Source organism: Leptinotarsa decemlineata, unplaced genomic scaffold (genome assembly GCF_025532065.1).
Source record: "Leptinotarsa decemlineata unplaced genomic scaffold, Ldec_3_MD MMD2_tig00026354_RagTag_RagTag, whole genome shotgun sequence".
Taxonomy (NCBI): Eukaryota; Metazoa; Arthropoda; class Insecta; order Coleoptera; family Chrysomelidae; genus Leptinotarsa; species Leptinotarsa decemlineata.
Genome location: NW_027412702.1, coordinates 1,208,248 through 1,224,718, shown reverse-complemented (window position 1 = coordinate 1,224,718; position 16,471 = coordinate 1,208,248). Strand labels below are relative to the sequence as shown.

Sequence of the window (16,471 nt, the reverse complement as noted above, 5' to 3'; positions counted from 1 at the left end):
ATAACCGCGTGTAAATCGTCCTTGAAAAAAAAAAGGAAAAATTGTTTCCGGAATTTGTAATGTTAATGTGAAAATTGTTGAACGGTTGATCAGAAAATCATTTTCCTTCCTAGCTGTATTTTTTCACAACACGATTATTGAAGATATGCAATTCTCGAAATCCACATTCCAAAAACAAACTGAAGGCGAAATTCCATATGTGATCAGAAAAATTGAATTTTTATTTTGAACTATATTGCTTTTAGTACACTAATAATTTGTTCCATCACACAATCTATTTTTTTTGTCTAGTTACTCTCTTTTTCCTTATAATGCATATTAGGTTGACTGTAAGAGTAGCTATTACTAAACTTCGCCTATTAGGTAATATTGACTACTAAATGAAGTCTATTAATGTTGTTATAATTATTATTATTATCATTCACATAATTACCAACAAAATGTAAATCTTCGACACTGTGTAAGTGGTCGTTCAACTGATGTTACAAATGATTCGTTGTTTTCAAATGAGTAAATTTGTTGCAGCCATTTCATAATTACTAAATCTTGAAAAGTATTCCTGACACAGTTTTAGCAGATCTTCTGAAACTTAACTTGTTAATTCAGATGGTGACAGACCTGAGGATTTTGAAATGGTGGATGGAAAGCATTCACCTATAAAAGACAAAATGGATGCATAAAAAATATCAACCTCAATACGAATAATTATTTTTCATGCCAACAATCAAAACATTTCTACTCATATTGAGAATATCAATTGATTGATTTAATTCCTGCAATCAACCCAACAAATTGCTCAAATATAACCATTAACATAAATAGCATAGTAATACACAAAAAAATCCTTGAAAAGTTAAATTTTTGATCATTCGAAGCAAAAAATTGCTCAATTTATTAACAAAAGAGATATTTCTTTATTTCAGTAGCTCAATGTAACTTTATATTGTCATATTTTTCGTGTTATTTTCAAATATATTTTACGTTGTTATATGAAAAAACATATTTTGAACTTATTTTAACACACATATCCAAAACAACTATGTCATATTTTATGTATTTTATGCACTATGTTATATTTCACAGAATAGCTTAAATATATTCAATTTGAATGTCAACCGAAATCGTTTTTATAACAATTAGGACACACTGTACCTACAAACAGTAGTGATTGTATCGAGCAGGAAAATGCGTCACAAATGTTTGTGCACGTGTGTTATTTATTTGTTATAGATGATGTTGCGAATAAAGCAGCATATTCAGAATTTGAATGACTGATTGTAGCTTAAGAACAAGTTTAATTGAAAAATATTTGAGAAGTTGATTCAAGATTGACCTTGTTTCCAAAATAGTTCCATTCAGATTATTATCTGACATGAATTGGTACATAATATCGTTTGCAGATTGTTGAGAACTGTTTTATCACAAGAATATATGAAAACAATTTCATAATACATTTTCATTCGATAATAAGAAGCAAAGGCTATCCATTATACACGAAGTTGCCATCAATTTCCTACCCGTGAAAAACTATTCAGTTGGTAGAAAATATCACAACAAAATGAAAAATACGTATAGCAATCAATCTTCTCCCTGGCTCTAATCTATTTCTTTCGATTAAACCTTTCGAGTAAAATCTAATGGCTTCCAAAAAAGCCTTATCTCATTTCGTACGTGATTTACGACGAGTCAACGTAAATCCTACCTTTCCTCTAGGCCAGTAACATCTTTGTTCATTTTCTCCCAAACATGCTTGCGTCTCCGGTTCTGTCTGATAGCCCCAATCGATATCGGATCCGATGAAGTTGAGAAACATTGACGGGACTTGGGTACCAGTTGGTTCGTCTAAACCTGGAATTACATTTACAAATATTTCACTCGAGTGGTTTTTATTTTACACAATCAAAATCCCAACAGAAAATTTGGGTGTGCTTATGAATAAATTGTATTTTTTATTGAACTTCCATTATCTGAATCATCAAATTTTAGAAAAAATGGAAAATATGTGATAGTTCTGATAGAAAAATTCCTAAATTACTTTATTTAGCAATAATTACCACTGTTGCTTTTTTTATGCTTTTGTGCTTTTTCCTGATTTTTGAAATCCTCATACAGTGTATAGTCATCATATAGTAATCCAGAATGTATAAACCTCTGAAGAACCTAGCCACTTGCGACAGCGAAACGCCAGGAAGAAATTCCAAAAATCCACGGCCTTCGAACCCGAAAAATAGTGACACTGAAAACCTCGGCCGCAAAAGCCTCAACCATTTTGTCAATTAACAAGTATCTTTCAATCAATCCGGTTATTCTGATATTTTGTAGCTGGCTAGACGCCCTTATTTATTTTTATTTTTGAAGCCGAACTACTGTAGTTAGTTTTGTACTTTTTCAACACAATAACCTAGCTCTGTTACGCCAGCAACGCAAAGTACGGAAATCGCATTTAGAAAATGCCAAAATTAGGTACTTTTTAGGTATCGAAGTCAAAAATTAGGTGCTCTGTAACTTACACCGCAACTCAATACTCAAAGTTGCGTTGCTATCATTATGTGATGCTAACAACGCAATGAAAATAACAATGAAATAATGAATGTTGAGGGAACACTATTAGATGCTAATTAAGTGCTAAACAGTGAGGATCGTAAAATTTTCTAATTAATAAACAAAAGCTTCCAATTTCGCTAAACAACAGATCTAAGAATCAGGTCTTTCGAAAACGAGAACGAATGCTGTATCAGATATAAACTAAGCGTGCTAATAAAGTGCTTATTAGGTGCTTGCAAGAAATTAAGATGAAAAATACCGCGGATAAGCGAAAAAAAAATTCGAGATACCTGATTCGAAAAAAAAAAAATAAAAATATGCAATAAAGTCTTGAAATACTCGTAATACATACAATCAAAATAAAGTGCTAATTAAGTGCTCACTAGATATTCATAGTAAGAGTAGATTCTTTATCGGTCGGTATCCGGGCGGTTCGACGTGGATGCTTTGTTCACTCAGTCAATCGGCCGATGTGTGAGTCGATGGTTCAAGCCCCAGGCTGAACGCACAATTTTCACTTGCTATCGTCCAACCTGTGTTAGGAATCACACGTTAGAAGGTAATACCTCGTTACTTCTCAACTCGCACAAGTTTCGATTTCTGAGGGTTATCGTTCGTAGGGGTGCGATAGCTGGTTAACGGAAAAAACATATTTTTAACATTTTTTTTAATGGTGGTTATCGGATCCATGGTGGTTATCGGGTCCATAAGCCCAATATGAATTATGGAATCTAGATATACTATAAATATCTAATGAGCACCTAATTAGCACTTTATTCTCGTACCTTCACTTATCGAGGAACGTACTGTAAGAACTCAGTCCATCAGTCATAGTGGTTTTCCATAATGCCCTTATTCACTAAATAACGTACTATGAAAACTCAGTACATCAGTCGTGGTGGTTTTCAGGTCTATGAGCCCCATAGGCATTGAAGAATCTAGTTTTACTATGAATATCTAATGAGAACTTAATTAGCACTTTATTTTGATTATCTATGTATTAGTTTACGAGTATCTCAAAACTTTATTGCATATTGTTAATTTTTTTTCTCAAATCAGGTATCTCGAATTTTTTCTTCGCTTATTCGCGGTCGTTTTCATCTTAATTTCTTGCAAGCACCTAATTAGCACTTAGTTTATACCAAATAAAGCATTCGTTCTCGTTTTCGAGAGACCTGATTCTTAGATCTGTTGTTTAGCGGAATTGAAAGATTTTGTTTATTAATTAGATCCTCATCGTTTAGCACTTAATTAGCACCTAATAGTGTTCCCTTAACATTCATTATTTCATTATTATTTTCATTGCGTTGCTAGCATCACATAATGCTAGCAACGCAACTTTGAGTATTGAGTTGCGATGTAAGTTACAGAGCACCTAATTTTTGTCTTCGGTACCTAAAAAGCGTCTTGGGTTAAACCTAAGCCAGTTTATGATATCTTGCGCGTAAAAGGTTTTCATTGGTAACATAAAAGCTACGTCCAAAGGTTACATCCGATGTGTCGAATGATGTGGAAGACATATTATGTAAACATGATCTTTTTGTGCCACAGTTATTACTTTCAAATTTTTCGTGTGAGTGTAATGACTATCAAGGATTAACACCACTGCATCGTCAACGCTGGGTACAAATATGTCTTGTTGGATCCAATCAGATATGTTACACGTATATTGTGACCCGGATGGAGTACCATTCATTAGCTCCATTTCCATATTTTTACGTGGAAAAATTAAAAGGGGCGGTATATATTGGCCTGTTGCACTGAAACACATAACTGTGGTCAACATAAATCCGCGCTTGGCTGAAGTAATTGCACCAATATGTTTTTTCCTTTTATTCCCACACCTTCAATCTTCTACTTAACTATTTTTGATGAAAATTATATGATACGAGTATATAAATGATTCTTACCAGCTTCAATCAAAAGAACTCTCCATTCCGGTATTTCTGACAGCCTACTTGCCACCACTGCTCCAGAGCTTCCTCCTCCCACTACAATAAAATCGTACTCATGGAAAAGAGGTGTGTGTTCTGGTCTACCACAAGGATCTTCGAGATCACATTGAGATCTCAGAAAAACTTCTAGAAGTCCCATGAAGAGCATGAATTGTGCTCCACCACATGTGGATGCTAATGTTGGGCCAGGAGTCGTACCTGGACAATTGCAACTCATCTGAAAAAAGTATTGTTGCAATTAAATATGAAGCAGAGAACGAACAACTGATGAATTCAATCAATTTATAACTTCTACCATTCATTAGGCAGGAATGCAACTGTAATATGGAGACGTTTACTCGTGAATAATTTGTGAGAAGTATCTGAAGAACTTAAACTCTATATTTGCTCTGGCTTTCAAACTCATTTTCAAGAATAGAGAACGTTTTGCAAGATTACAGAAAATCAAATGAAATGGGAAAGCTCGTGTCTTCGAAAGATGGTTTCTGATAAATAATCTTGAAATATCAACGAAGGAAAATAAATGTTACATTCATTATAAGGTTTTTACTAAACAATTTTACAAAAACATAACGTTTGGGAGTGTGTTTTTACTAACTATATTCTACATATTTAATGCTCAATATACCTGATTTTACTATTTGAAGTACCTAAATTTCAAGTACCTGCTTTTTACCCAAGTATGTGATGAAATAAATTACCTGAGTTTATGTCCCAATTTCCACATTTGAAAAAATATTTAGTAACCGGGAGTTATTCAATTCTAATTGATCATTCAATGAATTACCTGAATTCCTGAATCTATTGATTCCTAAATATTCTAGAAACTTGATTTTAAAATTTTTCTCTTCTGAATGTAACACGTCGTGTTCATGATTGAACTTATGTCCTTCTGCTAAAACGTGGTTTGCCGATGTGGAATTAGTCTTTCTATTTACTTCCATGCTCTTTAATTCTTTAGGAAAATATTCTCCCTGTTTGGTCGATATACAGTTTTAGGCAAGAGCTACAAGTCAGCTTATATACTCCAGATCTATCCGACATCGAAGTTTTGTCTTTATTGTTTTTAATAAATTAACTCAGACTATTATTCGTTCTGTAAGGTTACTGGCTCTTGCCCAAAACGGTATATTGGCCAAACAGGGGGTACATTTCAAAGAATTGAAGAGTATAGAAGAACTTTTGTAAATAAAAAGACCAATTCCACATTGGCAAATCACCTGTTAGCAGAAGGATATGAGTACAATCATGTATACGACGTGTTACATTTAGAAGAGAAAAGTTTGGAAACAAAATCTTCTAGAATGTTTAGAAATCAATGGATTGAGGAATTCGGGTTATTAACTGAATGATCAATGAGAACTGGAACATAAGCTCAGGTAATTTAATTCATTACATACTTAGGTAAAAACAGGTATTTGAAATTAAGTTACTTCAAATTGTAAAATTATGTATATTAAGTATTGAATATGTAGAATATAGCCATTGAAACATGTGTTGTGTTTTTGTAAAATTGTTTAGTGGAAATCTCACAATAAAGTGATTTTTGAATACATTAATAAATGTTAAGTCACTGAAGCGAAGTGCCAGGTTCTCAAGTAGAAAGACACCGATGTCATATAGCGATCGATATATGTTTCAAGAATTTTTTCAAGGATTATCAACTGGCAATTAGATAATTACAACATATCTTGTAACTGCATGTTTTATGATCCATCATTGTCGGTATGACGTTCTTGCTTGATGACTACATAATATTAGTTGCACTTTTAACTACATAAGATGACGTATTCATCACTCTGTCTTTCACAAACCACATTCGGAGAAATCTGAATCATGACTTCATAATAGAGAAATTGTTACGCCACCTTTGAAATTTTTATGTTCGTGAACTTTTCACGAGGTTAATTGTTTCAAATATTGAATCGTTTTAATTTTTTAGGTGAAAGGTAGAATGTATTTACATTCATTAACTAAATCAGCTAAGTTTTCATCTAATTGGGAGAATATCATCTGTTTATTGTTTGTATGTAAATTTGAAATAGTGAAATATCCTTCGTTTGCGGGTTATGATTTTTCTCGAAACTAAGAGCACTAAGTTTTCCTATTGATGAAAGGTACTTTTCATTTGAAAAAAATAGAGTTATTATATTCCACCTTGAAATATAATTATTCAATAAGTGATCTTTCAATAAATTTTCCTCAACTTTAATATGTGCAGGAAGAAGAACAAATATTACTTCGTTGGAATAGTTCAAAAAGTGTTAAAACAATCCCAAATTTCCATGAAACCCATTTTTATGGGATAGAGAAAAAATAAGTTTTACACTATTATATGTGATTTTTCAGCACTAACTCAAAATTATATTTATTTCAACTATAATTTTTGAGAAAATGGCTGAATTGATAATTTCACGTATTTTGTATGAAATTATTTTTTAATATTGGGAAATAGTGAAAAGTTGTCAAAATTTTTGTGAAATTTCATCAAATATTATCTGCTGAAACTTTTTTTCACTTCTTCAATAAACTCCCAGAATTGGATGTAAACTTTTTGAATTAAAAATTTCCTGGCATTTTGTGATACTTAACAATTTACATTGTGATTTATCCGCTAATACCGTAGTTTCATCGCTAGTTCAGACTGCACTACAATTATTTTTTCAAAGAACCTCTTTATTTATCTATATAATACCTACATAGTATAAACAATGTCCTATACCTAGAAAAATTTTTTTTTTGCAAATCTATCTGAACAATTAGACTCTATCATGAACCACCTACTTCTTCTATGTGTGTTTACAAACCTTTTTAAATCATTGTGCTGCTCCAGGTTGTTATACAATAAACCACGATAAATCCATTGCCAAACTTTTGCGTCATTTTCATTTTTGAATACTGTTTGAAAAATCTCTTTCAGATCACCACTATTGTTATACTGGCTAAATTTCTTATTTATTTTTTTCTCACACCATTTTCATGTCTTTCGAAATTCCGCAATCTCGCAGACGATGTGGAATGCTATCTATTATTTACGACAGTAGTAGGTACCTCACTCATTTGGTTGATGGTGAATGAGATGAAGAAAAAAATTACAATATCTGTAGGTGCATTTTCAATATGAATAATTATTGGCAGCTCAATAAATTGAACCTGCTGGTGCCTCCGGAAATTAATGTGGGCAAACATTCAAATTTTCTGTTGAACGACCAACAAGAGATTAACCACTCACCCTCACCATTATTAAACCTTCTTTCATTATTCCCATTTATCATCGACTAATCAAGTGAGGTAGCCAATACTGTTATGTATGATAATAATTGTGTGTATATTACTACCGATGAAGGGAAACGCGTCTAGAATAAAAAAAATATGAAATTCGTTAAAGTATTTTTATGGATAGCGTAATTAATTTTCATCAAGTAACGAGTTCATCCTTAACATATTGTGATTTATTTCTCTGTTTCTTATCTCGAACATTTCTAATATCCCTTATAATGATAATAAATATTTCAGTCATGTAATTTAGTTCTTAATAAATGAAAATAGTTTTGACGTCCTGAAAATTTCAATAAAATAATATCACGTAGATTTTTATTATGATTTTTATTAAAATATTACTCTGTTTGTTGATTTGATCCGGATTGATTAGAAACATCTAACATTTTCTTCATTATCTAAATATTTGGTTCCATAATTTTGACTGTTGTAATATGATCATTAACGTTGAATGTGAACAACCCAAAATCATTGAGAGTAATACCACAAGGCCTCAAATTTCTATCAATAATTTTTTTTTACGGAAACTTTGTTATCAGTTTTATCTTTTGCTGGTGTTTGGGTCGGGTGGTATTGTGATATAGGTTAGGTTAGGTTAGGTTAGAGAAGTGAGTGGGTCAACTTGACCTTTCATCGCAATCCGCAAGGGTTTATTGTGGCTCACTCAGCTTCTCAACAAACTCGGTCAGTTTATATGGTGAGTAGCTCCTCAGTGCTCTGCTGTTTCATCATATTCCAAACAGAGGCGACACACACTGTCTTCCGACAGTTCGAGTGTCTGCATATGATGATTCATGCAACATTGAAATGTGAGAAGGCCTGTTCGATACTGTACTTCATCCCTACTATAGTCCAATAACTGTTCGGGTTCGAACTTCTAAGGGAGAATGAACGCCTTGGGGTGAGCCAATCCTGGAAGATTTTTCCAAAAATCCGTAAACTTCTTGCCATCAAGTTGTTCAATGTTTGTTTGGCAAAGCCTAAAGTGATGCCAATAACAGGTTATGGTCCGATGAAGCTGCTTGCAGGACCCTCCATGCAAGAGTGTCAGCAGCCTCTACGTTACTCGGTAGGAGCCAGAAGCTTTCAACGCTGCTGACTGCCCAAAAATATTTTCATTGACTCGTCTATTCTACCAATCTCTCCGCACACAATTCAAAAGCATAGTTGCATAGGACCCCAGGCATGTTTATTACTCTGCCTTAGGCCTTCGACTGAATTCACCTGCACCAGAACCCGAAGATGTTATTGATCCATCTGTAAACTAACTTAATATATCATTTCCAGAATACTGTGACTTCCAGTGTCAATAAGCAGTATATTTTACTGTGTATTGAATCGATTTGTGCAATTGGCGATGTACACAAGTCTATATGCAGTCCATCTTCCCTCTCTTCAGAAAATGTGGGGAGTAGATAGATCTAGGAGAATCTCCATAGCCGCTGATGGCACCACAGTTGGCCAGACAAGCCTGCTTCTGTAAGTCGCAGAGCTTCGCCTGAGCCGTTTTCTGTAAAGCCTTCGTCCACCAGGCAATTGCTCTATAAGTGATCATTGGTCCGACAATCATCACATAAATCCAATGGATTTGTTTGGGACCTAAGCCCCAAGTTTCACTACAAATCCTTCGACATGTCCATAGGGACAGTCTGGCTTTATGAAAAACTTTTTCCAAGTGGGCGTTCCAGGTGAGTTTTTCATCAAGGACAATGCCATGATATGTCACCTACGTTCCAAATGGAACGAAAAAGTGTAAAAAAAGTGAGGAAAATTGGCGTTGACTCGTCCAATATTCTCCTCCTGATGAAGGGGATCATCACAGTTTTGCTGGGGTTGACAGACATCTGCTCCCTCTGGCACCAACTGTGAACAACGTCCATCGTACTTTGGATGATATAAGCTATCCTTCATGGCGTGGACCTTGCCGAAATGACCAAGTCGTAGTTACAGTTCTGTTCACCAGCATGGCATAGATTCAGTCAGTTATGGTCGATTCTATGCCTTTTTCAGCCAGGGATGATCCCATAGATTTAGGTAGTGCATTGTGAAATTATTCTTCAATATCGAGAAATACAGCAACCGCAATCTCCTTGTTGTCAAGAATTTGAGAAATTGTCTCTACAAGGTTGTTTAATGCTATATCAGGCGAATTACCGGTTTGATATGCATACTGGTGGTTATTCAGGGGGGGTGCATATAAAACCTTCCCAATGTATCCGTCCAGTATCCTCTCGAATCATTTCAACAGGAAGAATGTAAGGCTGATAGGTCGTACAGATTTTGGGTGTGGGTCGGAAAGACCCAAAATCGGTACGACTGGGCTGCCTCAGTTGTATGGTGTGAATTAGCGTCACATCCCATTATGATTTTGCTGTAATCGATAAGTCGTATAACACCTAGAGGACGTGTGTAGTCCGACTCTTCCGGAAAGTAGGTGGAGCAGGCGAACATCTTTTTGTCCGGAAGGTCAAGAATTGTATAATAACTTCATGGAAATATTTTCCAGCAGCTTGAATACATTAACCTTTCTCGATTTCATATCATTTCTAGAAACATGTGGATTCGTTTACAAATATCTGCTAGCGCAGTCGTCGGTTGATTGGTCAAACCACCAACACTGACATAAAAACTTGGCAAGTTGACTTGGCTGTCACACCAACAGGTGGTTCCACTTATGTTTCAAAGAAAATATCATAAAAATATAATTTTAAGTTTCTACAAATACCTATTCCTGTTTCTTTCATGACTTATTCGTTTCAATTAATTCAATACCTTGTGGAAATTGACAGTATTCAGGATCCGTTAATCCTTCCGAATCTCTGCTGTTTTTTGAGCATCAAAAATATTTCTTTCTGGGTGATTTCAAAACTGCCGTTTAATTCGTACTCACTAAGTTTACAACATCATTATATCGAAATCAAAAATTGTAATGAGACCCACTGTAGGATCAGGTGGGTTCATTACATAATCGAAGAAATTGATTGTTATTTATAATATGTATCATAAATCAAACATAACTGTGTCATACTACTTAATGACACTTTCCTTGTTAGTTGTTCGGATAGGATACGAGGTTGAATTTGATTGCTTGAGAATTATATCAAACATAAAGACATTAAATATGATTTATCATATCTAGTGCGAATACTAATATGACTTGTATACTACCAAAAAATGACGCCAGTTCATGCACTTCTGGGCAGCATAATAGAGTATTCACTGTAATATTTCATCATTGACCAAATTTCCAAAAAATGTTTGTATGGTTGGACCTAAATATACCGGTATATCGGTATACCGATATACCGGTATACTAAATATACCGGGTAACACGAAATCATTGCAAGGTATGGTTCTTCGGAACCGGCATTTTCATTGATAAAATAATTCTGGATCAACCGGAAATGGTTCCTTGTCAATAATTTTGAACAAACTCTATATATTTTCAGGGCGTATTTCTATTCGTAATGACAGCATGGAAACCATTTTCTTCAAATTCAGTATGGCGGCACTATAACGTGATCTATGAAAATAATGTCAAACAGTTCGGTGTATTACTTGAATCTTATGTTTATAAATATGATAATGTAAGGAAAGGTTATTCATTAATAAAATCTTTTATTGATTATTTTGTGTATGTTCATATACTAAAGGTACCATAAGCAAATTTTCACTTCTGTAGGATCAAATAACGGTACTGCTAATGTACAGACGCATCAATTTTAAGCAATGTTTCACATAATGAAAGAATATTACGTGGTTGCTGGTTAGATTTTCATAATATTGTCAAATAACGGTACTGCTAATGTACAGACGCATCAATTTTAAGCAATGTTTCACATAATGAAAGAATATTACGTGGTTGCTGGTTAGATTTTCATAATATTGTCAACAGTATATGTATATCGCACACTGAACACTGAGCGTCTGTCCGACGAGAGAGGAGGAGCCTGCCTTCCGCTGATGTGTGCGTGAGAGAGATGGAAGCCAGACAGGCTGGCGCTGCAACGCTTTAGGTAACGAAACGGTTCACCCTCCATAAGAAGTTATCACTTTAAAAAATAAAAGTCATATCTCTCATATAATATATGGCTCATAATATAAATATATAATATATAATATAAATTTTTCATATTTTTTTGGGCTCAGAAGATTTTATGTTCTTCACTGTATATATACATCGGTTTCAAAAAATCCTCTAGTTAACCGATTTTCACTAATATTCAATGACATTCAATGATTTTCAATCAGATGATGATAGGTGATTTTGCAAAATATTTAGTTGAATGAGGTCAATATTGATAACATTTGATGCATTAAAACAAAAACGTTAATGGATGACTGGGTTTTTGAAGGCTGAATCGATATATACCATACTTATTGTCTGGGAATATAGTATTATCATTACGTAGTACGAGTATCTACAATATGCAAAAATATTTCAGTGATACTATCATTTGTAAGTGATTGAATAATGTAATGTGTATTATTTTTTTCTTAGATTCTCATCTTCATTAATGATACGATAGAAAACTCTATTATATAAAGTTATCATCATCTTCACTCAACTCTATAGAAAAAAACAGGGTCGAACAGGTTATAATCAAATATAGGAATGCATGGGAAAAATCACTTTCTTCCAAATGGAAAGTATGATTCTTACATAAACTTTTGCTTGTTTTTCTGCTCGAGGTATTGAATACGACATAGTAATTTTTAACATTCGCTTTGCCATGAAACAAGATTATTTTCAAGTTATAATCCTCAATTGACGAATGACCATGGTAACTACCATTTTGTTAAAGAACAGTTAAAATTAGGAAGTCCAGTTTGAATCAGAATCATAACTCAATAAGTCGAAATTGGAGCCTCTGTCGTGAAGTGAATCTAGTTTGGAAACACTTTTTCTCACGCGCGCGTTTCGCTAACCAAGTTGACATCATCCGGAGATGATTAAAACTACACAGTTTTGAAGTAATAACTTGAAAACATACCGCAGAACTTTTACAATGCAGCGAATAAGTCGGTGACTATTGCCATGTCTCTTAGGAGGGAATTGAATTCGAAATTACTCAGAAAGAAATGGTGAAAACGACTAGAAAAATTTCACCGAATTGAATCATTTTTTGAGTATATCAATAATAATATTCAATTCAGAATACTTAGGCAGAAAATAAGATTTGAAGAAATTGACAGAATCTGAATATTATTTTGATTATCACAAACATTACACATGCTCACAGATGAAGCCCACATTTGAACCAAACATTCATTGAAGTCAACTGAAATTCTTTACATAATGCTACATTTATAATACTTCCATAAATTGTGAATTCATAGATTATGTTTCATTTCCTTCTAAACTAATATTAGCAGCAATGGATTAAAAGTTGGCGAAATTTTAACTATGCGTGTAATTAAAATATTATATTCAGACATAATTCGTTTATTTAACATAAAAGTTCTGGAAATTATGTCTTCGTTATTATAACTTTTCGGATTTGAACGTTACATAACTACAAAAATTAATGTTCCTCGTTATTCAATCCATTTGATTCGCATTGAAGTGACTGCGAAGCACATTTAATAATTTCTGTCAGGAGTGAAAGTGAGTTATTAGTAGATTCGTTAACGACCACCTTCAAATCAATAATAACAACTTCACCTATAAAGAAAACATAAACTTGAACTTAAACGAGTTGAATGTTAAGTAATCATTGTATAATAGTAACCGAGTTTGAGGCAACTCAAATGTGAAACTATTATTTAAATTCTTCGTTACGTTTCACGAGATACCTACTTCTTGCAGCATTCTGATTCACTGAATGGTCGTAATGGTCGTGTTTCATGAAACGAATGCTGCGTCTTATGTTTTCCAAAACGTTGCTTATGAGGTGATACGACAGTCTTGAAAAATGAGAATTAAAACTTCCTATGTTTTTATAACACTTGTATTCGTGACTGACTTTACTGCTGCTTCGCCTTACAAGGCATTTCCAAACAAATACAATACACTTATTATTATTTTACCGAAGTTTGCGCTGATCAGGCCCTATCCCCCGGTACATTCGGAAGTGCCCGCCTGCATTACCAACCAACGACCACTTCCCTCACCGTGGAGTTAGTGATCATTGGGTCCAAGAATCATGTGCCCTGAGTCATTCAAAAAAGTTTTTGTAGGACGAAACTGTAGAAACGTTAGTTACAAATACAAATGGTAAAAAAACATAGGAAGTTTGGATTCTCACTTTTCATTGTGATCTCCTACCACGTAGTTAACGGTTACATACTCAATTTATACAAATAGTCTTGTCCCGAAACTTCAAAATTCACCATCAAGGATGTATGTTTTTGCGTTGCTATGAATGACATCAACGAATGTTTGAGTCGAAAAACTTGATTTTCGTGCAATTCAGTATTCATATGAAGATGGATATTTCGAAAGTGATTTTTCCTTTTGTATAATTCAATATTCTTTGATGTTCCAGACTATCAAGGTTGCAAGTAATGTTCGCGTCTCTAGTCAGGCAGATGGCTCATTTCTGGATGGAATCCAGCAGCTTCAGGGTATGTTTAGGGGCAACACTCCAAATATGGTCTGATCTGAGCCTTATAGAACATCAACAATTGTTGAGATGTGTACAGGTTTCTCGTTCGAAACATTGTTCCCAACTGTACGGGTATTACAGTTCACAAGAGAAAACATCCGTTTCAGTTACGACAAAAAATGAGAGAAATAAGAGTACTGAGTTTTTAGGGCTCCATGTTGATTCGCCATTGAGTTGGCATGATCATTGTGAAGCATTAACACAAACAATGAAGTCTGTCATGTACCAATTCCTATTATAAAATACATTCGAACATTGATCAATTACTCAAATTGTACCCTGCTTAGGTTGGCTTCAGTCTGCGTTATGGGATCCGTTTATGTGGTTTGAGTTCACGCTGATCTATTTAGTCCAAGAAATAGTCATGTTTAGTCATTATGCAGGTTACATCTGGCATGTGACCTGAATGCCACTTCCACATTGTTTTGTCTGAAAAATCCCGCAATTGTCTCTGTTCTTTCACCAAAATACTTTCTTGGTTTCTAGTTGCTTGATCTGGAGGTATATCAACCTGTACGTAAATCAAGGGATTTGTAACTTTATCATATTTTGGTGAAAGAACAGAGAGAATTGCGGAATTTTTCAGATAAAACAATGTGTAAATGGCATTGAGGCTACATGCCAGATTATCTAATTTCCATTTAAATGACAAATATAAAGTGGACAAGATTTACAAATCTGGAGTTTATAAGATTAAGTGTCCGGAGTGTGTAGTCGGGGCTACTTTGAATGCCCAGGCTAGTCAGTAGAGAACGGTGTGAGTTCTTTGAACAACTTTGCTAGTTTCTGATTTTTAATGTGTCAAGCAAATAAAAATATGAATGTTAAATATTTGTATGGCTAGGCGCCAGCATTTTTTTATTTTATGATGGAAAAAAAAATATAAAATACCATTACGAAGATAGTAATGAAAACTTTCTTTTGTGATCAGGTGAGCAAGAAAATCATATATTCATGAAAATTAATACATATATTTACAAAAAAAAATACAAAGATTGATCCCGTTAGTATGATGGTTTCACCTGTTTACTCCATCTTGTCTCCTAGCAGAGATGTTGAGAGGCAGGGTTACTCACATGAGAATGGTTATGAAACAGGATTCTAGGGATATAAATGTCTTGCACTTCACTGAATATAATTATGATAACAGGTGATGAATATGTAAAATGGTTTCACATAAATATTCATCCATAGATACATTGAATAATATTCTCAATAATTACTCTTGCTACTCTTGTATTGATGCATCAATGGTTTATATAAAAAATTAACCTTGAATTCAGGAGTCAACATGTATAAGGAACAAAATAATCTTATACAAAAAAATTAACCTTGAAATCACCACTAAATCTGTCATAGGAAACAAAACAATTTTTGTACCAAAAAATGACCACTAAAAAATTCACTAAATCATTTGAATTAGGAAATCTGATTATAACCTTAATTCACTTAATGTCTGTTACCAATCTACAAAGATATAGATAAGGAGGAAAGATTGGTTATATCTCCATAGTTGTCAAACAAATTCTATGAACCGGAGATTTGTTCAACCAAGAGACAGGTCCCTTGCTCGAATCCGAATTCAGCGGCAGAGTGGAGCTTCCCGAACGATGAGGCAAACATTTGGATTATGACTTACATTTTTCTTTTATTCTCACCCACTGTGATCAGCAATCGGATAGAAATCCCAGGATTTCTCGTCAACATCGTCAGTAACCCGTCACATTAATTTCAGGGATCTTTCACACCATCAACGAATGAAAAATAGATAGCTTGGGCTTAAATTCACAGTGATCACCATGAAATATTCAGATTTTCCAGAATCAGCATCATTACTTTCACATCATAAAAAAAAACAAAAAGAACCCAGTTCTACCTTTTCTACCTTTTCAACTCTACGAAATACTCTTTTTTTTAAATATTTCTCCTTCATCTTCTCTCATTACCTATCTTCACGTTACTAGTGAACCAATGATGGCTTATGCTAGGAGGAACACTTGCCAATACCGGTTGCATGGAATTCATAGATGTCACATTTTATCGTGTCATCAATACTTACAATGAAATGACAGTAACAACTATATC

The 16,471-nt window shown here is 34.0% G+C and overlaps 1 protein-coding gene across 3 annotated transcripts in view; it reads right to left on the bottom strand.

Moving 5' to 3' along the window:
• Positions 1-16,471, bottom strand: part of Gld (Glucose dehydrogenase) — a 68,048-nt gene that overhangs the window by 19,976 nt on the left and 31,601 nt on the right. For all 3 annotated transcript variants that reach the window (XM_074184603.1, XM_074184604.1, XM_074184602.1), the window contains 2 exons: positions 4,455-4,716; positions 1,703-1,848 (listed from right to left, as the gene is read on the bottom strand). In XM_074184603.1, coding sequence (XP_074040704.1) covers positions 1,703-1,848; positions 4,455-4,716 — 408 coding nt within the window. The remainder of the gene's footprint in view (positions 1-1,702; positions 1,849-4,454; positions 4,717-16,471) is intronic.